Raw genomic sequence first — 23,840 nt, 5'->3', positions numbered from 1 at the left:
ACGTGTTGGCATATTGCTAACTACATTTAGCGTTAAGAGCTTTCCAATTTGCATCTCATTCACCCTTCTCACTTACTTACTTACACACACACACACACACACACACACACACAGTTCAGTTCTCAGTGTCTTACCCTAAGACACTTTAACATGTGGACAGGAGGATCCGGGGTTCAAACCGCCAACCCTGGCATTTCTGTCAAAGTTTTGAATGACTCAGCTATTTCCCTCAAACGTAAATACAGAAAAACAGGCCACTAAAGCTGTAACACAGTGAAAACACAGTAATTCAACTTAATATTTTATTAATGAGTCTTCTTTTGATTAATTCAAAACTTGACATGGTCCTTTAAACATCCAAAATAAATTACACAATCATTCAGCACTGTGGAAAAAAAACAGGCAGTTTTAAAAACTATCCATGAACAACTACAAAGAACAGCGGATTTCCCTTGAACACCAAAAATTGCAAGTGTGCAATTAGCGAAACACACCCACTAATATTTCAAAGGGTTCTCCTGATGTACACAAATCACATTCAGTAACTTACTCATAAAACTCTAAACATAAATCTTGAGGTCCCATTATGATGTATCCAATAACAAAGAGAAAGTACCTCTACAACAGTGCTCTGCAGGCTATTCTGTAGTCTTTACATTCTCAGAGTCAGACAGACATAAGTATACTAGACAGTGTGGTTAACCAGAGGTTATGGAAAAGAAGAACACATTATCGATGGTTAACGAGGTTCTTCACAGTGAATCTGCTGTGTGCTGTCAATCTAAAACATCTTTACTGGAACTACTGCTAGTATAAGGTGCATGCCTTATAATAACAATAGGTAATCATTTAAGTTGGTTTGCATAATATAATTTTAGTGGTAGCTTTTTTTTGTCTAAAAGTATATAATGCAAAGAGATTAGACACTATGACACAATCTCAATGTGTAATATTGTGCAACTGAGATGATACTTCTCCTTGAGAGAGAATTAAGCATTCTACAGGGATTTGCAATGAATACTTATCATTCAAGGAGCCCATTGAAATAATTAAGTCCATTGTTTTTTCCAGTACAGATTCAGTGTGAAAGCAGTTCAGGGGTTCATGTATTTTTGTGGGGATGAGACAAGTTAAAATGTTAATAAAAACTGAATTCCATTCCTACCACATTTCCTTTTTTTCTTGCCCACAATACAACATTACCTATTTTTTTATTTTTATATATTTTTTTTTTATGTATTCCACGCGTATGGCTGCAGGTCAAAAAGCTTAAGAGGTATTAGTTCATGAAAGCTTCATGCTTGAGTTCTAACTCTCCATGGGGTCCAGGAACTCTTCTTCAGTGATATGCTCCAGCCTCTTCAGGACTGTGTCTGAACTGGCTGGTGGGTAGTCTGCTACTGGGAAGTGGGACATTGAGTGGCTGTAGGGGGCAGGGCCCTGGAAGGAACAGCAAAGGGTGCGAAGGAAAGGCAACAGCTGGGTAATGGAGGACAAGGAGCGTTGAGTGAGGAGGGGGAACTCCAAATGCTCTGTGGAAGATTCCTCACTCAGCCCGTTCAGTGTCTGAAATAGCAGAACAGGAAATCATGGACACAGCGACTTAACAGAACTTAAATAGATGTGACTTTTGGTTTTTCATTGACACAGGGATTCATTAAAAATTATGCCATTAAAGCGTAGTTCACACTACACGATTTTTAGCCCGATATCTGCCAGATATCTATCATGCCAAATATGCGGAGGAGTCGGTCAACTCGACATCCACATCCAGCCAATGAGAGCAGGCAGCTACTTTTTCACTGCAAAACACATTTTACTCACCTCCAGCTCTCTCTTTAGCTCAGACGATCTCTGCTACCTGCGTGTGCTAATCCATTCTTTCACCCATATTTTTGCCTTTATAACTGGTATCTTTATAATAACAAACAAACAGCTGTTTCGTGTGTAGGTTCGCGTCATTTCCTGTTTCACATTTCACGTGCGTTTTCTTGACAAAACATGGTTTGGAGACCAGCGGCGGGTGACAGTTGTTGTCAGCTCGTGTAGTGTGTGACCCTCTGTCACCGATCAGTCATGTTGTGTGAACGCCACAGCGACTTCAAGATTCCCGTCACAAGACGGCAAGTTGTGTAGTGTGAACAGCACAGTGATCGGCCATCGTCGTGCAGTCTGCACTAGGCTCAACACATCAGCTTTTTGAGTCTGACAACATTTATGTGAAAGGCCCTATCGCAAAGCGTGGCACAAGTGTCACTGCTAGTTTCCAACTAACGCAGTTGTCATTTTCACTCCCAGCACCCACGTTATATAAACAGCAATAGAACATGCATCTGTGTGCCCACGGGAGTGTTGGTCTTAAAATGAAGTGTGGTCAGGCAAATTGTTGGAGCATTGCTATCTTGAGGCAGCAGAAAGAGATTGACCAAAGATTTGCTGCTTAAATGCCCCACGATATTTGTTGTAACTTTCCTGCCCACATGGAAACGTTTAAAATGCCAGCGGCCTCTCTAATCATGAAAGTAAATTGTTAAAGAAAATGCTGATACACATCAATAAAACACAAAATAAAGAAACCATTGGAAGAGAGAGAGAGAGATGTGACCCACGACCAGTTCATCATGGTTTATAATAATGCACTACAGTGAGGATCCATACGTTTCAAAGAGGAGACAGCGTCTGTCTGTCTACAGACTCCAGTCTGCAGTATAGTTCAGACACTTTACTGATAAACCACAGAGCTGTAGATTAACATTAGGCTTCATGATCAGAGACGGTTTTATCATGTCCACACTTCTGTCCATATCCCCCCTCTTCTGTGAGTCTGCTATTCAATCAATTGATGGTTTTTATAATGCACCATTCATTCATCGGCCAATATGATAGCAATGCGCCAAGGTACAAGCACACCTGGCTTTTGAAAAGACATAGTAGATGACACTGACTAGTTTATTGCATGTTACGCCCAAAACAACCTTTTTGAACCATGCACCTGGCGCACTGACCATTTTTTCTGACATTAAACAAGCAAAATTGGACAGGGACACGCCCCGAACACAACTGCGCCACACGCTTCATGTTGTGTGCTTAGATCATTAAAACAGGGCCCTAAGTGTTTCCCAGTTTAAGAAAATAATTGACAACGGGGAGGGGAAGAACACTATTTACTTTGTTTCGTAGAGATCAGAAAATTCCTATATATATCCTCTGTAAAAAAAAAAAAAAAAAAAGGGGGACGGCTGTGTTTAGTACTCATCCATTAGAAACAAAGTTTTATTTTTGGATTAGACCAGTTTCGCCAGTTTGAGCTGCCCCCTAACAAAACAGATTTTCCATGGGCATAGTATAACTAACAATAATTCTAAGCATCTCATCAAAATGACCTTTCAGGGGTGTAGACAGTTAAAGTTGGGAATGACTATCTGTAAGTTTGAAATTGACTATTTTAACCCACACATGATCTTACCCCATATCGCTGTTGTATTGCTTCCAGTGCTCTGACAACATGGGGTGTGCATTCCTGCTCGCCTTCTATCAGTGCAGTCTCTGGGCCACCGTAACGGTTCACATCCACTTCAGGGACAAATGCCCAACGGTACCTGTACATGAACCAAACATTTACAAAGAAAATGTAAGATAGAAAATAGTATGTAGACAAAATAACTAATGCAACACCACAACTTAAATAAACACATGTGTTAGCATGTTTTCGAATGAAGTCCTTTTGTCCTGAATCGGGCTCTTACATCTGAAAGAGTGGTAGTTTCTCTGGAGGAAAAGCCAGGGAGGTGTCCAGAAACTTGCAGGCTGACAGGTACATGTCCAACTCTGCCGGAGAGAAATTCACTGGTCCATTTCTATCGAGGGCTCCGCGCACCACTTTAGCCAGCCTATTGGGTACACATATAAAGAAAGTATTTTTAGCCAGAGCATCAACAGAGCATCAATCAAATATGAATTTGTGAAATAAGGAATTAACTCACTTTGAGACGTCTTTCTCTGCCTGCAGAGCTTTTTCTAGACGTACAAATATACGAATCTGAAAAAAAACCAAGTAGCAGTTCCATTAGTTAATTAAAATAGACACTTGTACAGTATTGGCCCTGTGTATAAAGCCAGCCTCTCCAAGAGTGGGATTTTACCAGTTCGGTGACCATGATTGGCCAAAGTGACGTGAGGTGCTGGGATGAAATCCGCAACAGGAGAACACGAAACATGAGGAACATCTGGGCTGAAACAGCAGCGCTAGGGTTCATACGCAAAGCCTCAGTGAGACGCTCTGAAAGGAGGGAAAGTTTATCATCGTTAAACAGCACAAATGTCTGTTTCTACAACTAAATTGAACAGAATTACATGAACATCTCCATAAATATCCGGTAACAGTACCACACCTTGGATGAGGGGCAGATACAGATGATACTGGTCGAGTTCGCCGCTGAACAGGGCAAATGCCTGGCGCTTCAGCAGCATGGGTTTCTGGTCTGTATTAGTAAACAGTTTCAGTGAGCCACTCTGCATGCCTACAGCACAAATAAAGACAGCAAATAATCAAAATCAATATCTCTGTAATTTGAACAGATGTGGCATTTTGAATGCACTGGTTTGAAAATCTCTGACAATTCATAATAGCCCTCTCCTTTTACTCTTTATCTATCTAATCTATACTTATAAAAGTAACATTCACCTTCTGAGTCACAGATTAGCTGTCACCTTTAGACTACATTTGTATCTTTCAAGCACCACAAACAGGCGGTACTCACTCAGGAGGTCTTTAAACATGGTCTTCTCATGAGTCAGTAGGTGGTCAGTAATGGATTTCCAACTATAGAGAACACAGGAGAGTCAAGCACAGGACATTAGACATTGTTGATCTCCAAATCATTTATGCAATAACATTAACTATACCTGACAGACAAAATTATTTTTATTAATATACAGTAAGGTCATTTTACACAAGGCATGCGTTATCTGCAATCATAGCTTTGGTTTCAGACAGTCATGTTAAAGTTGTCCCTGCTCTCCTACAGCTAGATCTGTGAACTTGTCACATCTCTCAAGCTCTACCCAACTGCCTCCATGCATTAACAACAACAAATGAGACTGAAGTATGAGCAAGAGTGTCTAAAAAAATCTGAAACCCTGATTAAACGCATTTGCTGGAGTGAGAACATTTAGGGCCACATTTACTAAAGGTTTGCGCGAGTAAAAACGTGTGCAAACTTGATATCACCAGCAAATTAACATGTAAGCTGATCTACGGTGTGCACGGAGAATGATGTCTTTCAAAAGTGCAAGATAGCACCTATTATTACTACTTTTGCCTTAATGAATATGCAATTTGGTAACGGGAGGTTAACATGGAAATACATTTATTTAGTAAGCGCAATGTGATCTAAGCCTAAAAGCAATTTTATGTGAGAGCAACACATACAGTCTATGGTGCAACAGCATCTGTATTTAATACATTTCAAAGGAAGGTGCAAACTGCCAAGTGTTGTTGCTGTTATCGTACCGAGGAGACACAGCCGTGATGATGACGAATGAGGTGGATAAATTAAATTAAAGAGATAGATAAATTAAAAATATTAGATAATATTATTCTATATCAAATATATAGAAATACAATTATTATATTTTATTTATTCGATTTCTATATGATTTGAATTGTTTTCCTTGAAGCTTTGGCAATACTGTTGTATTAACATTCTTGCAGATAAAGCAAATTTTCGTTTTGACCTTCTTTTCTCTGTGAGATGGAAGAATTTAGAAAGTTGCTTGGCGCAGCGAAGAGCCCCCAGCTGCAGTAGTGCATGGATCATGCATAAAATTCATCTAGCCAGAGGGAACGATCACCAACTGCCAGTTGTAATAGCGACACAACCCATTGTAGGTATCGGAAAGGGAATGGGGCGTTGGGGCGTAACTCCATTGTGTTTGCAACTTTTGTCATCTATGCAATAATTCTTAGTTAATCACCCATAACAGGTACTACAATTACACGTGCAATATTTTTAAATGCACATGCAATTTAGTAAGCTTTACTCGGGGTGTTAGGCAGCCCTAATGCCCTTAGTGCATTAGGGCTGCCTAACACCCCGATTAACTAAGAATTATTGCATAGATGACAACAGGTGCAAACACAATGGAGGTGGTAGTTTTTAAATGAGGGTTTTGTTTGTTTTAATCATAAGTATTCATTCACTTGTCCTTCTGTAAGCTCTGGTCATAAAGGTCACACACTCAACAACAATTTTCAGACTAACAACTGCTTTAAAGTCTAAAAATTAGTAAGTTGAAGTTACTTCTGCATGTTGAAAATATTATGGTTTTCAGTTAAATGATCGTGACCTTTATTACAGAAGTTATCACTAGTTTAAGTGACCTGGACTAAACATGACATGGCATATTTTATATCAAACTTGAGTTTCTGGAGAAACTACACCTGCTGGTGAGTTATACCAGATATGTCCACATTTGTAAAGGGTCACTAGCAACAGACGGGCATCCTATTGTTCAAGAGTCATATGGTTACTTACAGGAAAAGAGGAGGAAGAACAAATTAACAAACAAACAAGTCTTGAGCCGTATCAACGCCTGGATTTGTTTGACAAATTAACCACCTTAGTCCAGTCTGCTGCAGAAGACTGACTCTTTGACTTGCACTCTCTCTTCTACTCTTCTCTAAGTGGTAAGCCCCACATCTTGTATGATGGGTCTTTATATGAGGAATGTTTTCACCATTCACTGCCATACACTATCAATCCATTATATTATGCTATGTGGCAGTTATTATGACTCTTCTCTGTGTGCGTGTGTCTCGTTCAGTATTCCTGACGTTCCTAGTTGTAGAAGAGAGGGGAACAATTGTGTGTAAATAAATTCCTATCCGACAAACAAACATACTAACCTGGGAGCACAGGAGGCATCCATGGTGAAGAAGAGGGGGTCCATGAAGAGCTCAAATACCTCTTTCTTCCACGCCCTTTTGGTATAGGCGTACCCACTCAAACTGCTCAGCAACTGAGCACCCGCTTCAAAGCTGGGCATGTTGTAGGCACTAGAGGAGAGAAAGACCAAGTTAGAGGAAGTTTACTAAGACCAAGGAGACCAAAGCTGTTAGCGTTAATATGGCCCTGCAACGTTAATTACCTATGGTTCTTCAGGTAGGGGAAAACATAGTACATGAGCCGAGAAATGAGAGGAACAGCTCTCTCCTTCTCATCACTGCGGTATACCATGTCCAGAAGTGGTGCCAAGATCTACACAGTGAGAAAATGTGTTGAACAATGCACACAAAGAGTCATCCCATTCATTCTCTCGCCATAAATAAAACCTTAAAAACTCCTACCTCAGCCAGGAGCACAAGAGCTTGCACACTGTAAACTGAGGGAGCCGAAGAGGAAACCATTGTGCTAGCTTGAGCCATTGACTCTAACAAGGAGATAAGGAGAGAAAGAAGAGTGTTACAGTCACAAGTGAACTCAAACTTGTAATAATTCTGGGTGGATGCAACATGTGCGAATACATATAGGTAACAATAAGGATAGCAGTGTTTCTTTATTGAATAAATGTGATCACTCACATGAATAACTTCATACTGAGTTTAAGCTACCCCTCCTAAGGAGACCCCCAAACCATTCCAGGAAAATGTCCCAGAAAGCAGGTCAAGGGTTCTATCCTGTACTGTTTCCATACATCTAAATGCAAATGTCACTTTAGTCCTTGTTTATGAATGACGTTCCTGCCACCTGAGCCCTAATAATGAACTCTGAATTGAAGTCACAGAGCACAATGGGAAGTTAATTGTTTCCTGTGTGCAAGCATGTTTGTTTGCTACATTTCTCAAAACCGGTATTCAGGTTGTTCCTTTAATTTACACTTTACACTTAGGACTAGGGATGAAACAGTATGAAAATTTTATATCACGATTATAGTGACCAAAATCATCACGTTTTCAGTATCATGGTATTGTAAAAATGTGCCAAAAAATATCAAAATGTACTGATACACACACTGAAACCATTTCAGCAAGTTTTATATTGAAAACTACCAATACAATTGCCATTTTGTTTGCATAAAAAATAAAATGACAGCAAATACCTTTTGTAAACATATGAAAATCATCTAAGTGTGCATTATCAAGATTTTATATGGACAATTACATGGAAACAAATAAGTCTTTAGAAGACAGTGATAGTAACTGCAATGAGCCTAAAAACCGACATAAATACAGAGCAGTCTGTAGCGTTTCTAGATATGATGGTTGGTTGACTAAACTGCATAATGTGTTATCATGTGCAGTGGACGAATGGAGTCTGCAGACACACGACGCACACAGCAACAGAACAACGTGTAGTGTTTTTACAAGAGCAGCAACACTGAGAGCTTCAGTTTACACGCTGTTAGCAATTCAGACAGACAAACCAAAGCTAAAAAAGTTAACTCACCCTGCATTCACTATAAGGTCATTTTCAAGTGTCCCTCAGCGCTCTCACAAAAACAAAAAAACGACCAGACTTCAGAGTGACTCCGCAACATTGTCCTCCGCTGTGTTGTCATTGACCCAAACAAACCCACGTTACATTCTGCGCATGCGAGCCTGCATCTAGGAGACGCTGGACAGTGTTTGCTGTGAGACTATAATAGTGCGGTTAACCGTACCCAGTTACCATGGTAATTAACCCTCCTGGGTTAATTTTCTCAACCAGTGGCTAAGCATTGCAGGTGAGTTTTGTGCATGCATGCATTTGTCCGGAGGTTTCTAAAGTTACCATAATGGTCACCCTCCACGTCGGCGTCATCTGGTTCGTCTGCTTCAGGGCACACCTGTGGCTGAACTTTGACCTCAAGACTGCGGCTGAGCCAACTGGTCTGCTCCAATGATGACCCTGCGATGCCACCCACTGCCTCGAGGATCCGCTGAGTCACCTCCTGCACGATAAAGTGACAATGAATATCACCACACTATCTTGCATGCACTCGCTCGCCATCTCAGTTATACAGTCCCCTCCTCCGGTATTCACATCTAGATGTGTTAAACAACTCAGGATATACCAGCCTTTGTTTGAACCCACCCATTTTTCAAATGAGCAAAACTATTGGAACATGTGGCTGACAGATGTTTCTTGTTGCCCAGGTGTTGCCTTTTAGGTTGATTGTCCAAACATTAAATAGTTCTGCATGACTGGTCTAAGTTTTCATCCTTGGTTCAAACCTATAAAGACTGCATTTCCTGTTAAAGAGGATAAACCAACATGAAGACCAGAGAGCTGTTTATGGGAGAAAAGCATGCCATTGTCAAGCTGAGAAAAGACGGAAAATCGACCAGACCCATTGGACAAACATTGGGCATAGCAAGCACAACAATTTGGGTTGTCCTGAAAAAGAAAGAAACTACTGGTGCACTGAGCAACAGACGTTAAACAGGTCGGCCAAGGAAAACAACAGTAGTTGATGACAGAAATATCGTGAGAGCTGTGAAGAAAACCCCCAAAACATCAGTAAGTGACATCACCAACGACCTCCACAGTGCAGGGTTGAAGGTATCACAATCCTCTGTTGGAAGAAGACTCAGAGAGCAGAAATATAGAGGCCACACCACAAGATGCAAACCACTCATCAGCAGGAAGAATCAGAAGGCCAGAGTGAAATTTGCAAAGAAGTACAGAGATGAGCCGCTAAAGTTCTGGACCACAATCTTATGGACTGATAAGGCCAAGATTAATCTCTACCAAAGTGATGGAAAGGCCAAAGTGTGGAGAAAGAAAGAAACTGCTTATGATCCGAACCATACAAGCCCATCTGTGAAGCATGGTGGAGGTGATGTCATGGCTTGGGTGTGCATGGCTGCTTCTGGAACAGGCTCATTAATATTTATTGACGATGTAACTGATGATGGTAGCAGCAGAATGAATTCAGAAGTGTACAGAAACATTTTGTCTTCCAATTTATGGAGAAATACATTGAAACTAATCGGGAGGAAGTTTATCATGCAGCAGGGCAATGACCCAAAGCACACTGCCAACAAAACAAAGGACTTCATCAGTTGAAAAAAGTGGAAAGTTTTAGACTGGCCAAGTCAATCACCTGACCTTAACCCAATAGCGCATGCAGGCTTGAGGCAGTTATTGCAAGGGTTATGCCACCAAATATTAAATGTTATTTACTTTAAGATTATTTGTTCCATTACTTTTGCTCACCTAAGAATGCTGTGGTCTAATACAAAGGGTGATATGTCCTGAGCTCTTTAACACATCTAGATGTGAATTCCAGGACATAAAAGCTGAAATTCTGAACTCTTAAACCCAAATGTCTTCAGTGAATAACAAAAACAAAGGAATTTGCCTTACCGTTCCAATACTTTTGGAGGGGACTGTATGTATAGCAATATAACACCAGCATCATACCTGCAGATCTCTAGTGTCCTTCTTATTGTCCAGGTTGGGGAGCCTATTGACAAAGTCATTGAGGATTCTGCAAGACAGAAACCTTTAATGAATATCATATTTCCCTCCCCCAAACAATTGACAAATATTTACAAGGAAACATGTTTAACAATTTCAACAAACACAACTAGCAGGCCAATCATTGTCAATGTCATAATTTAAGTAGGACCATATTCTGTACTATACAAGTACAACTACCACATATTAGAGTACGGAATAAGTACTGAATATGTAAAAACTGACCCCAGCAGTAAAAAGTGCCCAGGCGGAGCCAGGTTGAGCTGAACAGACTCCCGTAGCAGACTGAGGAGAGGAGTCATGTTTTCCTGCAGAGCCTGAGGTGGAATACTACATAGAGAAATGAGAGATTATTAGAAAAGTGAGCTGTTGTAGAATGGTCTTAAACTTAAGGCAGGACTTTGTACTTCCTTCTTACCTCTGGACATAGGCGTAGCTGAACTGTAACATGGGGATGTCTACCAGAGTTGACCTCTGATGGAGGGAAAAGTACAACATGTTACTAAATGATGAAAAATTCACTTCAGACACTTCCAACATGCACATTTTGTGCATGTATGAATGTTTGTGTACCTGTTCTCCTTTGATCTGATGTGGTTTTTTCACCACCTCCTTGATCAAGTGTAGGATAGTATCTGTGTGCAAGGTGTTCAGTGATTTCACCAGATCCACAATGGTTAGACGAGCCTCACTGGCCACAGGTAAAACCTAAAGAAGACAGGAGAGTTTGCTGCAAACAAGTACCCTAAAGGCTTTGTATGTCCTTGTTGTTTCTAGACACACTGCAGATCTTACTTTGTTTTTGTGTCTCCTTTTACTCTTCCTACTGCTCCACACTGCTCCCACTGAAGCCATGAGCTGAACTCCATACTGCCCAGTCAGAGGGACCAGGAACTCCAGTATCCGCTGCCGTAAGATCTGAACATGCACACACCGTAAATAGATTACATTTTCCATAATAATCAAAATTCATAATAATAATAATAATAATAATAATAATAATAATAATAATAATAATAATACATGGAGGATTATGAGTGATACATACACACATATTACAGGATCAACAGAACACATACAACATAAATGCCACAGATCTGTCGTTAAATACAATGGCGCTCGCCTAAAGAAATGCAGAAAATATGCATGTACGCAACACACACCTTGGTACTTTTAAAGTAGACAGAGGTAGAAGTGTGTCTGCTGCTCTGGGCAGAGTCAGATGCCCGCCTTTGAAACTCCTCCCTCATGACCACACCCCATAACAATGCCATACTACTGAGCATGTGCGGTAGTGCTTCGATCACAGCATTGCGTGCATTACGGACATCCACAGGATCGCAGGCGACCAAGGACTGAAAGAGAGAATGAGAGAGCAACATGGGCATCTACATTCTCATGGATGTAAGAGGTAAATTACCTGTGTGTGTGTGTGTTATTCCTCACCCTCTTGTTGTCCAACAGACAATAGTGTGTAATAGCGGTCAGGCCTTCGAGCAGGGTCAGAGGGTAGTCAGGGGCAATGTTCTCTCTCCTCCCACTCAGGCTGATCAGAAGACAGAAACATGTATCAAACATTTCATTTTAACCACAATGATGTTCTCAGTGTATATTTTTGATGAACTAAGCAGTGTGTCTTTGTTCTGTCTATATTATACTTGCAAAGTGGAAACTATTCTTCCATGACTTTGTTTTCTTTTTTTTGTTTACTTTTTCATATGGGTTTTTATCATTTGTTTACTTGAGACCAAAACCTTTAATGTTAGGAGAGCGACCTTAATGGCAACCCTAAACATTAAAAAAGGACAAACCTAAAGCTGGCAAATCATCAGTGTACAAAGCTGCGTTTTCAGCGTTGCTCAGTGTACCTTTGACTTATCTTTCCTCCGTCATGCTCGTAAAGCTTGACCAGCTCATCCAAGTTCCTGCAGATCTGACTGATGAGTGGAGCCACAATGATGCCTAATGACCGACCCAAGTATGGCAGAGAGGAGCACAGCAGTGACACCCAGTGGGGGTGCATGGCATAGCCGTACTGTGGCTGCAGAGCCCTGGCCGCGGCTGAAACAAACATTCCTTGGGCTGTGATGGGGTGGCTTTGGACGTACTGGGCTGCCTTGATGGACTGCTGAAAAAGAACTGCAGTTTGCCACTCACGAGCAAGGGGGGTGCTGGCAGTTGGGGATTCACGAGGCTCCGTGGGCTGGCCAGATGCTCCACCTGACCCAGCTGCTGAGACAGCCCCACCAGGCCACACATGGTACTCCAGGACTATTAGAGCATGGAGGAGTTTTAGTAATTCCATTTGTAAGGGGTACTGTTCCTGACCCCCTCCTGCTCCAAGATTCACTAGACTCTCCTCTGACAGGCCTCCCTGTTCATCCAGCAGCTCCACACCCTTGGGTGGTCCCTTGTCTGTTCCCCTCTGGCTGACATACATGGAGGCAGAAAGTGTAAGCAGAGCATATTGCTGCACTTTACATCCTGTGAGGAGTCTGCGGATGGGCTCCATACTGGCTTCATTGCCCTCTTGTCTCCGTGCCATGCAACCAAGCTGGTTCACCATCCGGGTCAGCACCTCCACGCTCTTCACCTGCACTTCCCTGTTCCCCTGGAGGTCAAGATGGCCCAGACTTAGATAGGAAGGGTATTGAGAGCGCAGGAATCGCAGACACAGGGACACCAGCAGTTCAATGAGCAGGGATGGGGGCACAGAGGGGGAGGACGAAGGGGAAAGCATGCAGCCGTAGAAGCCGTGACCATCCTGAGCCTGTTGGTGCCGTTGAAGAAGGTTGGAGACCAAGTTTAAATGTGCAGCAGAGCTCGTGTCCAGAGAGGTGTAGGAGAGGGACTCCACCAGAGGGCACTCAGCACTGCTCCTCAGCAGGCTGTCCAGCAGTGCCAAGCCTTGAAGGAGATGGCGCCAGCCGCCCGCCATAGGATACAGCAGCACATGGCGGAACAGAGAGTCGATGGCCTCTCTCTTCTCACGCTCCCGTTTTAACAGACGAGACCTGGCCATGGCCTCTAGCTCTAAATCCTCCTCATCCTCACTTGACAGTGAATCAGATGCCTGTGTGTGCTCGGACTCTGCCCTACGCAGGCCGTTGACCACACCTCCTTCCTCAATGCCCGGGTAAGGCACAGAGCCTGAGCTGGAGTTCTCAGTGGATACCTGGGCACCACTGGTGTCAGCTGACTCCGTGTGTTCACTTTCGGCTTCCTCTTCCTCCTCCTCATCCTCTTGCGCTCTCTCCTCCTCCTCCTCCTCTGTCTCTTCACTCTCACTCCTAGATAACACTAACGTTTCCGGTGGTTTTGCCAACTCCGGGCCACTGTCCAACTCTGCCCACAGGGATTCCCGGTCCACAATGTTCATGAGATTTAAGGTGGTGACCTCTGTCGCCATGGCATCCCCAGATGTCCCAGAAGTTTTGGTGGAGCTTCGACTTCTGCTGCTTAGAACCTTCAGATTACCTTTGAGAAACAAAACACACACATATATAGCCAAGCCAACGGTCCTCCAAATTAAATTGTATTCACTTCCGCAACATAAAGTACTGTTTACAACACACGCTGACAAAGTGCACTTACCAGCAGTGAGATTTTGTTTGATGCTCTGAATGGAGCAGCGCTGAGTGGAGGGGTGAAGCAGCAAAAACAGAATAGGCTCCAGGATCCGAATCACATCGTTGAGGGAAAGAGCCCTGACCAGCCAGCACTGAGCTGCTGCACTTATTGAGCCATCTGTGCAGCTCAGACTGTCCACCACAACACACAGAGACCTGAGAGACATACATTTAACAGTCAGATTTACTAAATAAAGGACACCAACTCCTCACTGCTTTTCAAAAATGTACTAACCGGTCGAAGGAGCGATTGAGAGACATGCTCCTGTTGGTCTGGACCTCCCGGGTCAGGTGCCATAGAATTGTGAAGCGGTGCAGTGCTTCCAGCCTAACAGCCTGGGGCAAACAAACACAATGCAAACCTTTTTTTTTGCTCAACTCATAACATTTCCTGGTAGAGGTGTGTTTGTGTGTCCCAGTTCAACCGACACATCCAGAAGATTTTAATGTGTGTGAACAAATTGTGGTTCAGCACGTGTTCAGGTATATTCACCTTGTCTTTGTGCAATAGCGCCTGGCAGATGATGTCTTCACAGATGAACGCTGAAGGAGCCAAACAGTGAAGCCTGTAGAAGAGCTCCACGCAGGAAATGTGCTGCTCTCTCCGCTCTGTGTCCAGCTGGCTCCATAGTACTTGGGACACCCTCTGGGTCACAGCAAAAACATTGCAAAATCTTAATATACCACATTTATACTACAGCTTTAAGTTACACCAACATTTTCTAATTTATAACCTAACCTGGTAGAAATCTGTGCCCTGCTCTATGGCATGAAGCAGAGCAGGGTAGATGGGTGGCACAGTGACCATCTGCAACTGCCCACTCAGAGGGTTGGAGTCAGATGACTGGTAGCGTCTGTGCTTGTCCTGTATGACCAGTGCTAACGACTGGGAGTGGTTGATGAGTTCCAACAGGGAGGCCACTGCTGTGTGCTGGATGTTGTAGTCCCTGGACAGGCAGCACAGGGTCATCAAGGACCTCAACCACACTGGTAGGCTTTCCACATCCCTGCCTATGGAAAACAAATATGTTTTTATTATGTATTTGTAGATAAAAGGGGCACCACAGCAATTTGACACATTAAGATCAGTTACCTCATCACAAGGAGTACTACTCATCATGTAAAAACCGTTGTATAATGTCTTCTGTCGCTCTGGAAGAAGCTTTTTAAAATCTGCGAAAATAAACCTACTGATGTCATCTGGCTTATCTCAGAGTGTTTACCAGGCAGAGAGGATTCCAATGTTTTAGAGCTTGACCTACACTAAAAGGTCAGGATAAGGAAACTTGACCTTTGCTTAACCAGTTTTTCATTTGTTTCTTCAAAGTCATGTAGCTGAGAAGGTGGTCTCAATGTATTTGTTTATACTTAGCTGGAACTGCTGCTGACCTGTGTGACCAAACATGTCTGTGTGGAGAGACACAGCCTCCTCTTCACTTAAGTAGACAGGGAAGGTGGTGCACTCAAGCAGCAGGTTGCAGGTGGCGGTGAAGGCCTGTCGACAGGCCTCAGAGATCTCTGCCCTGCTCCGGGGCATGTAGCAAGTCGCCCAGTCCAGACACCCCGAATGCCCACGTTCCTTTTTCTTCTCCGTGGGGGATGCTGAGAGCTGGGCGTCAGGTGCAGTGCGGGGTTTAAGTTTGTTTGGAGTAAACAGTTCAGTCAGTTTGTCTTTAATTTCCTGTCCCCCTATGCTCTGCATCAAAGTCTTCTGTTCCACAGAGGCAGCAGTTACATCTGGCTGGGGTTCTTCCTCTGGTTCCCTGACATCCTCCACTTGCACTAGCAAGTATCTGAAACACAGAAGGAATGAAAGTATTTAGTGATAGCATAGTTGATAAAAGAGGTCCACCTAGGATGCAGCTAATATGATAATGGCTCAATAGTTTACCTTGTGGTTATGAAGGCCAGGATGTCCTGCAGACACTGGGTCATGGTGTCTACACTGCCTCCACTCCTCCACACTCTCTCGCTTTCTTTACAAATTGCATTTCCCTCAGCTGCCATCCCTGGGGGGAGGTGCTGCTCCGACGGTGAGGCGCTGATGCCCAATCCACTGTCTTCAGACCTGAGTGTTGGGTAAACACCATTTGCAGGATCTGCCTCATCTCTACTATCTCCGTTCAGCTCTTCATCTCCATGGTGACCATTAACCTGACCAACACCACCGTCTGTCTTTTCCTCCTTCTCCATATCCTAGATAGAGTATTATTGATATAATGAGGCAAAGTCACATATAAAAAATTTCTTGTTAAAAACCACATTGGCATGGACTTTCAAATGTCTAACCTGGGTCGGTTTGCTTTCCTCCTCTGGCGACTGTAACTCCACGTCCGCTGCGTGTGCCCCTTCCTCAACGTCCATATAGGCCACAGGCATCTGGATCTTACTCAAGACCTTGAAGCAGGCACGTAGACTCTGTGTGACATCTTCCAGGCTAACAGAGTCCATGTGGCTGCGCAGCGTCCGCAACATGGTGCCCAGCATCTCAGGGAGGAGCTGGGACTGGATGTCAGCATAGAGTTCCTGTGAGGAAAAAAACCACACTGTTTTTGTGTAGAAATTTCTTTAGGTGTGTGTTTATGAGTCAGACTTCGGTCTACTAATGCTGAGTAACTGTCAATATTTGTACACTGTAACCAAGTACCAATGGGATGCAAAAAAGATCAACCAAAGGAAAACGATTGTCTCTACTTTGTCAAAATAATACCAATGTATCTAAATTTGTAGTTTTTGTTTGCCAAAACGTCAAACTCCAACATTCTGGTTTTCAGGCAAATCAAATATTTTTTTGAATCATTAACAAATATTTGTTCTGGGCCTGTGTCAAAAAAAGATGCCCCTTCCAGTCTAAGTTTTACTGCAGCAACTTTGTTTCACAAGGGAGGGATCTAATGGTGCACCAGTGTGCAAGTTGTTTACCAGAGGAAGAACGTCAAGCAGGAAAATTATGAGATTGGACATTTCGGTGACAGACGGGGCAGGGTGACTGCGGTCCTGCTGAGGAGGTGTTGGTGGGTCATCTTTTTCACTATAAAGACAGAGAAATAAACAGTGATTTTTATTTTGCAAAGGAAAAATTATTTATTAATTATTGAATTCAGGCATTGGTTTTTAAAAGTCATTGGTAATGCTGTAATACTGTATAATGCGTAAATGCTGACTTTTCCATGTAATCTTGCATTTTTCTGAGTTGATGGGATGTTTAGTCAACTTTTGATAACTTCTTATTTAGGGGTTGCACTAGAACAGGTTTACAAGGTTTAATTTTCAAAAGCCATATATATATATTTTTTCATACTGCACATTACTGCAGCTCCTCTTTTCACCCTGTTTAATGCTTCATTTTAGCTATGGAGTGATGCATCTTACCTCTCCAAGATCTTTGTTGGGAGTTGCACATGCACAGTTCCTAGTTAAGGACTACTAGCCAATCAGAAGCAGAGTAGGGCAGGTTGTGAGAAGCCAGTAAACACTGCTTCAGATCAGCTGTATATCCCCTAACCACCTTGGCAACATAGACTGGAGCAACAGTTTCAGAGTGGTGAGTTATTAATCTGTAAAAAATGTATCTTTCATCCATAAAGTTATACCTGAGCTCGGTCTCTACATCACAGTAACAACTTTATGCCTGGACGGTAGCTAGTGTTTGGAAGAGAGAGGAGATGCAGCAGGCGGACGTCTTGTCACTGTGTGCTGCAGCTCGGTGTGTTTTTCCACCTGTATTTTTGAGGGCGTGTCGGACTAGTTGCTAGGCGAGCATTATGACGTCACAGTGAACAAAAGGAAAAGGCTGGACTACAAACGAGCTGTTTTCAAGCAGTTCAGAGCGGTGTTTTCTGTGGGAGATGGGAACTCCTTTTGGGCTGGACTTTGGGCTTTTTCACTTTGCAAACCTATTACATGCGCAAAAAAGAGATATAACTCAATAAAGGAGAGGGGAAAAGCCAAAAAGCATAATACCACCTCTTTAAGAATTCCATGTCATCATCATCCCGCCATACCTGAGAGAAGTGCAGAAGCGCCGGGTCATGTACTCCCACAGGTATTCACTGTTGATGGAGCTCACAAGCATATTCACCGTCTTTATGATCTCTGATGCATTCTTATTCCCTTTTATCTTACTGTTTAAGAAAACATAAGAAAAGCATCATCTGTTTTTGTGTTCCATTTGTCAGTTGCAATTTTTCAGTACAGTTAAATATGTATCCATTCAACAGTGAACTTGCATCTGTCATATCGTCTGTCACGCTCACCTGGCTAGCTGGTTGCCTGAGAGCTCTGAACTGGTGATGATTTCCTCCCCCAGCATCTCTCGACAGTGGCTGTAGAAGGCTCGGATCACCTCCAACAACACACTGCTCAAGACCACTGGACCTGAGTGGAAACAATGTCATTATCAAAGTAAAACGTGCTTAGAGTAAAATGAAGTCATAAACAAAAAGCGGTGGCAGGGCTTTAGGTTTGTCCTTTGATAATGTTAAAGGAGTACACCCCTAAAAATATATATGTGCGAACCGGAAAAATGATTTGTGAGCAATGCGATCACAATCACGGAAGAGTTTTCTGTGTTTGTGAAAGCTTTTAAAAGCTGTTTTCAGTGAGCCAATTTTTTAAAATCAAGTAATTCAACATTTTGAAGTGTTTGTGTACTGTGTTGCTCAGTGCTGCCTACCTATCTCCGGTTTATCCAGCAAACTGATGATGATGCGAAACGGCCTGAGGCATCCAGTCACATTATCTGGGTCGCTCTTCTGTTTGAGGATGTTTATCAGAGCCTGAAGCCACAGAAACAAACAGGTCAGAAGAGACACGTGGCAAACAAAAACTGGTACGCTGTACACCTGACCAAGGTGTGACATTAGACATAAGCTTCCTCTCATTTACTGTACTCGCTGACATACTGTCTGTTCAAAACATTTTTTGGCCTGGCCTGGGAACCTCACTGTGATAAAAAGATAAGTTACTGCTCCCGGCCAAGAAATAGTTCCACACATAAATTTCTGTATAACCACGAATTACCTGCACGAGGAAATCTCTAGAGTAGGTGCTGAAGTAGAAGGATGTATGTTCCTCTGTGGTAGTGGAGAAGGTTGGGTGTGGTGTCACCATTCCTCCTTTTATGTCTAGCCCTGAAAACACATACACAAAGGCAAATAATAGCGAGTTAACTGAGAAACTGAGTAGGCAATTCATCAGTGAAGTATATTTTAATAATCAGCACCTAGGAGCCAGGCGTAGAGGCGTCTGTTGAGGGACATGTCTCTGCGGAGCAGCGTAAGTGAGGCTGCAGACACCACTGTGATCATGTCTTCGACACTCACAGCAATACTGCCCTCCGCTGGGTCCTAAACCAACAACACACAGAGTAACAGTTGGACATGGAACAGAAGGAAAGGATGGGAGCGAAATGACAGGAAAGTCCCTATTTTCAATGGAAAAGAAGGTAAAGAGGTAGCAACTCACAAAAGTAAGATACAATATTTCCAAGTGGCAGCAAAAGCAGTTTGTTCAGAATAAATAAAAGAAAATATTGGAACGCTGACAACAGCAGTGACAGCCATCACATGGTACAGCATAAATTAACATATTTCAGGGTAATTCCTGTTTATTCCCCCTAAATAACCTCAATCTAATGATGTTATGGGAATCCGAAGGACATGTGATTTCAGGAGTAGAAATGAAGAGGCACTTTAATCAAATGACTTAAAACCACAGATGTTATCCAGAAAAACAGGGAGTGAGAGTGTTTATGTGTGTACCTACCAGGCATTTAGCAAAGGGGAAAAAGTAGAGCAGAATTTCAAGCATGTTCCTCTGCACCAGGACATTTGAATCTTGCAGAGAAAGACACACCGACTTCACCTGAAGACAGACAGAAGCCAAGAAGACACATGACAAAAGATGGTGATGGAGTGGACTGTAGAACTAAACTGAAACATGACAGAAATATATCCACAATAAAAAAAAATATTCCACATAATAAACAGATCTTCATCATTAAATGTGCTTCACACCACATGTGTGCAGTAAGGCAAACACAGACACTCACCACCAGCCGATGGTCGTAGCCTAGCATGTGTGTTTGCTGGTGCAGGGACGCCATGCGGTCAAAAATGTGTGACTATAAAGACCGAGGCGGGTAGTCGCACCATGGGGCTGACCAGCATACTGCCCCACAGGGTGCCATAGAAGACCTGCTGACCCACCAGCAGTGACAACTTGAGCAGCAACACATCAGTCCTGGACAGAGAGAGAGGGCAACATGGAGATAAACTCATTGACATGTGTTCAATACACCCCCTAAATAAATCAATATTTCTGAGTAGCAGGCCGCCCTTGTGATTAGTGACGTCATACCAATCAATTCTGTTCCAAATCGTCCACTGTTTCAGTGTTGAAGTACAGTTTAGGCAGTATGCAATCCTAAAGGGGTCAAGTGACCCACCAAAAACTTACCTTGTCAGCATATTAGCTGCTTACTCACAGAAAGTTTTAAATCCAAACTCATGTTCAGCTGTGTCTTCTTTTTTTGGATACCTTGGTCACTGGTTTAGAACTTACTGATATACTTTTTCATGGACTCTCCTGTCTATGTGCACTACTGTGTAAATTAGTGGAGCATGAACAGTGAAGTTGACAGATCATGGAGAAACTCAAACTGAAATGTTCACATATCTGAGTGAGAAAAAAGAACAAGGCAAAGTGTGATATAACCTGTTCTATTGTGATGGATCAGTATGTGCAGAAATAATGTTTAGTTCCAGGATTAGAATACCCTTGGTTATGCATCCACTGCAGGGGCAACACAGCAGCTGAATCAGTCCCGCACCTCATACAGAGCTACAATTCCTCTTTTTTGCTGTACTATTGGTAAATAATTATACTGTTACGAAAAAGCCCATTTATTCCTTCTGTAATGAGTCACTACTTAATTAAATAAAAAAAAATAAGGGAAAGGTTCCTAAAACAGCTGGGCACTGTGGTTTTTAGCAAACGCTGTTGTAATGCTATGTACCTGTCGTAAACCTCCAGTCCTTCCTCCAGGCCCGGCAGTAGTCCTGTTATGAACGCCTGAAGACTGGGCAGCAAAGCCCTCTGCAGCGGGAGATAGTAACGCTCGTACAGTGTCAGCAGCACAGGCTTCACTGCCATGGCTGCATGGCCCAACAGTGGGAACAATCCTGAGCTGGAAACAAGATAAGTTATTTCATTAAAAGCTGCACATATAATCAGGCCAGCAGCCCTCCTTGAAGCAGTGTAAGATTTAGGCCAGTTTCTTCACCTGTATATGAACAGATCTTTGGCCAGCCATTTTGTTCCGATGATTTTGAAAATGACCTCGTAGGTCTCCAGAGCCTTGAGGTGTACTCCGCTCGGCAGAGCCGGGTGCAGGCACTGGGCGAGACGCTTCCCTATGATCAGTCTCTTAGGCAAGAGGGAGTAGCGAAGGTTACTCTGTAGGGCCTGAAAGAAAGAGATGGAAAAAGAAAAAAAAAATGGGTTGTCATTGACCAAAAAGTTTACATATTAAGCAAGGCTTCAATAGCCACAAGACTCTAGTAGTATGGCTTTATAACATAGTCTCACTAAGAAACAAGAACTTCCCCCAAAGTACAGAGAAGTGAAACACACAAAGCAGCTGTTGAAACACGCAGTTCATACAGTTTCATATTATGAGCATAAGCAGCACCTACTGAGATATCCAGATAAATATATTAACAGGTACAGTATTTCTCTGGCAACATAAGTCTACTCTGTGCATCATACCATACCTTATTGAGCTTGCCAAGGCAGGAGATGAGATCTGCCCACTCACTCGAAGACTCAAAGTTTCGCAGCGCCTTCTCAATGACAGCTGCATAGCTACGGTATCGGTAGTCATTCTGTAGTTCTAATTCCTCAGGATCCATGATGCATCAGTCTGATCCCAGCATGTTCAGAACAATATTTCTGAAAAAGAAGCAAAGAATTTGGGTTTAGTCCGTCTGCAACCTGTCGGACAACCTTCTGCCTCTGAGGCTTCGTTTATAGCAACTACAATTAGCCAATTTGCTCTGTCTACTATCATATACAAGCCCGGAGGCTATGGAGACAAACGCACTCATTCACGGCTGGTCAGCGCTTGTCTGATTGACCTGTGTCTCAGTCTGAGGAGGGAGGAGTCGGTCTAACACAAACTGTGTGGTCTTGCATGCACCAGAGAAAACAAGTTAGGAGTGGGCACAAACACACAGAGGGAAAGAGTTTGTTTCTCTCGTCTACACATTGAATGCTGGCCAGCTAGCAGAAAACAACGGCCTGCTCGGTTGATTAGAGCGGTCAGACTGAACCACACAGTAAAGCTTCAGGCCATAAAACCAAATGAGCCGAAAGATGCTGACAAGCTCTGTAGAGCTGAGGGGAAATACAGAGTTGGGTAATAATTCTCTGCTGCCAATTTCACATTAAATGTAGTCATTTGATCTTTTAATTATCAACATAAATATTGACTCGTAGCTTTAAAAAAAGGTCCTGGGGAAGAACTGAAATAGGAAAACAATTTTATTTTAGTCTACACAGGACAAAAACCCACAACAAACTACCCAACTGTTAAATCTACTGTATGATCTGTTACTTTCAAGCACATGCCAAAAGCAGTGGTATGTGTGTGTGTGTGTGTGTGTATGTGTGCGCGCACACGTAGTGAATTTGAATAAAGCTAAACAGAGAGATGGGTCGGGGCAGAAGGAGGGCAGGATTAGAGGAGCACAGACATCTGGACTCCGTGTGCCTGAGCTGAGAGGGGCTTTACCATCGTGGACCAACTCAACAACATGTACTCAGAGCGACTCAGTATTAGTGGTGAAACGATCAGCCTATTGACACAAAAATAATCAAAGTAAATTCAATTACCGATTTATCTTTTGAGTTATTTGTAAAATACAAATACCATTTACTTATTTAAGTTTAGAAAATGTGAAAATTTGCTGATGAACTCTGGTTAATATCTTTAAAAAAGACTGAATACAAGGTGTGTTTTTTTGTTCCTCATTCAACATAATAATACATATATTGGAAGACATCACTTTAGTCTCTTTAAGCTTGCGGTGGGCAATATTGATTATTTGCAACTACACAAGTAATAAATAAATGTAGATCCCAGATCTTCACCCTCTGGAATGAGACAGAAGAAGAGGCGAGTTTATTTCTTGTGGAAAACAAAAAGCAGGAATGTAAGACAGTCAGTGAATAAAAGAAAACTGGAGAGATAACTTGTAAAAAGAGTGAGCTAAGTGTTCAAGCGATGAAGAGGTATGAGAGTCAAGATTATTTCTCATATCACCTCCTCTCATAACACCGGCAGCAGTTACACCTCGTCAGTGAAAATATTATAACACATTTCACACAGTGAATCACTGGAAATCTATCAGTATCAGTACAAACTATGAACAACAACTCAAATATAACAAAGATTCAGCAGATAGATGAAATTTTTTAATTTCGTAAAATTACACTATAATAAACATTGCATGAAACATGTGGGCTGTGGAAGCCTGTATTGTAATATTAAATGGGTTTATGATCACTCAAATAGAGCGCAGACCAATACCAAAAGGCCTATATCTACAATAAGCTAAACTTGGCAGCTAATACTGGCCTGTCCGATAATATCAATCACACTCTGACTACTTTATTTAGGATGCATTTGCCTTTACTGTTATTTGGCAGTTTTAGCAAACTGTTGCAATATGCAGCTTCTGTTGGT

The 23,840-nt window shown here is 42.5% G+C and overlaps 1 protein-coding gene across 1 annotated transcript; it reads right to left on the bottom strand.

The window, feature by feature from the left end:
• Nucleotides 1–288: 288 nt before the first annotated feature.
• Nucleotides 289–22,005, bottom strand: dop1b (DOP1 leucine zipper like protein B). Its single transcript, XM_038720666.1, is given in 38 exon segments — nt 289–1,566; nt 3,467–3,599; nt 3,747–3,890; nt 3,984–4,039; nt 4,143–4,279; nt 4,392–4,520; nt 4,761–4,822; nt 6,908–7,057; nt 7,150–7,259; nt 7,349–7,431; nt 8,772–8,931; nt 10,407–10,473; nt 10,689–10,793; nt 10,882–10,937; nt 11,037–11,171; nt 11,259–11,381; nt 11,627–11,818; nt 11,910–12,009; nt 12,332–13,940; nt 14,058–14,248; nt 14,328–14,428; nt 14,586–14,738; nt 14,832–15,103; nt 15,482–15,885; nt 15,984–16,288; nt 16,382–16,618; nt 17,015–17,123; nt 18,097–18,216; nt 18,349–18,469; nt 18,768–18,870; nt 19,115–19,224; nt 19,317–19,440; nt 19,859–19,957; nt 20,145–20,207; nt 20,209–20,335; nt 21,111–21,281; nt 21,378–21,559; nt 21,868–22,005. Coding segments are annotated over 38 exon segments (6,939 nt in total). The 3' UTR covers nt 289–1,308.
• Nucleotides 22,006–23,840: the final 1,835 nt, after the last annotated feature.

Source organism: Micropterus salmoides, unplaced genomic scaffold, assembly GCF_014851395.1.
Source record: "Micropterus salmoides isolate LMB-PRFRI ecotype aquatic unplaced genomic scaffold, ASM1485139v1 Ms_hic_scaffold_15, whole genome shotgun sequence".
In the NCBI taxonomy this organism is placed as follows: Eukaryota; Metazoa; Chordata; class Actinopteri; order Centrarchiformes; family Centrarchidae; genus Micropterus; species Micropterus salmoides.
This window is presented reverse-complemented; position numbering and strand designations above follow the sequence as displayed.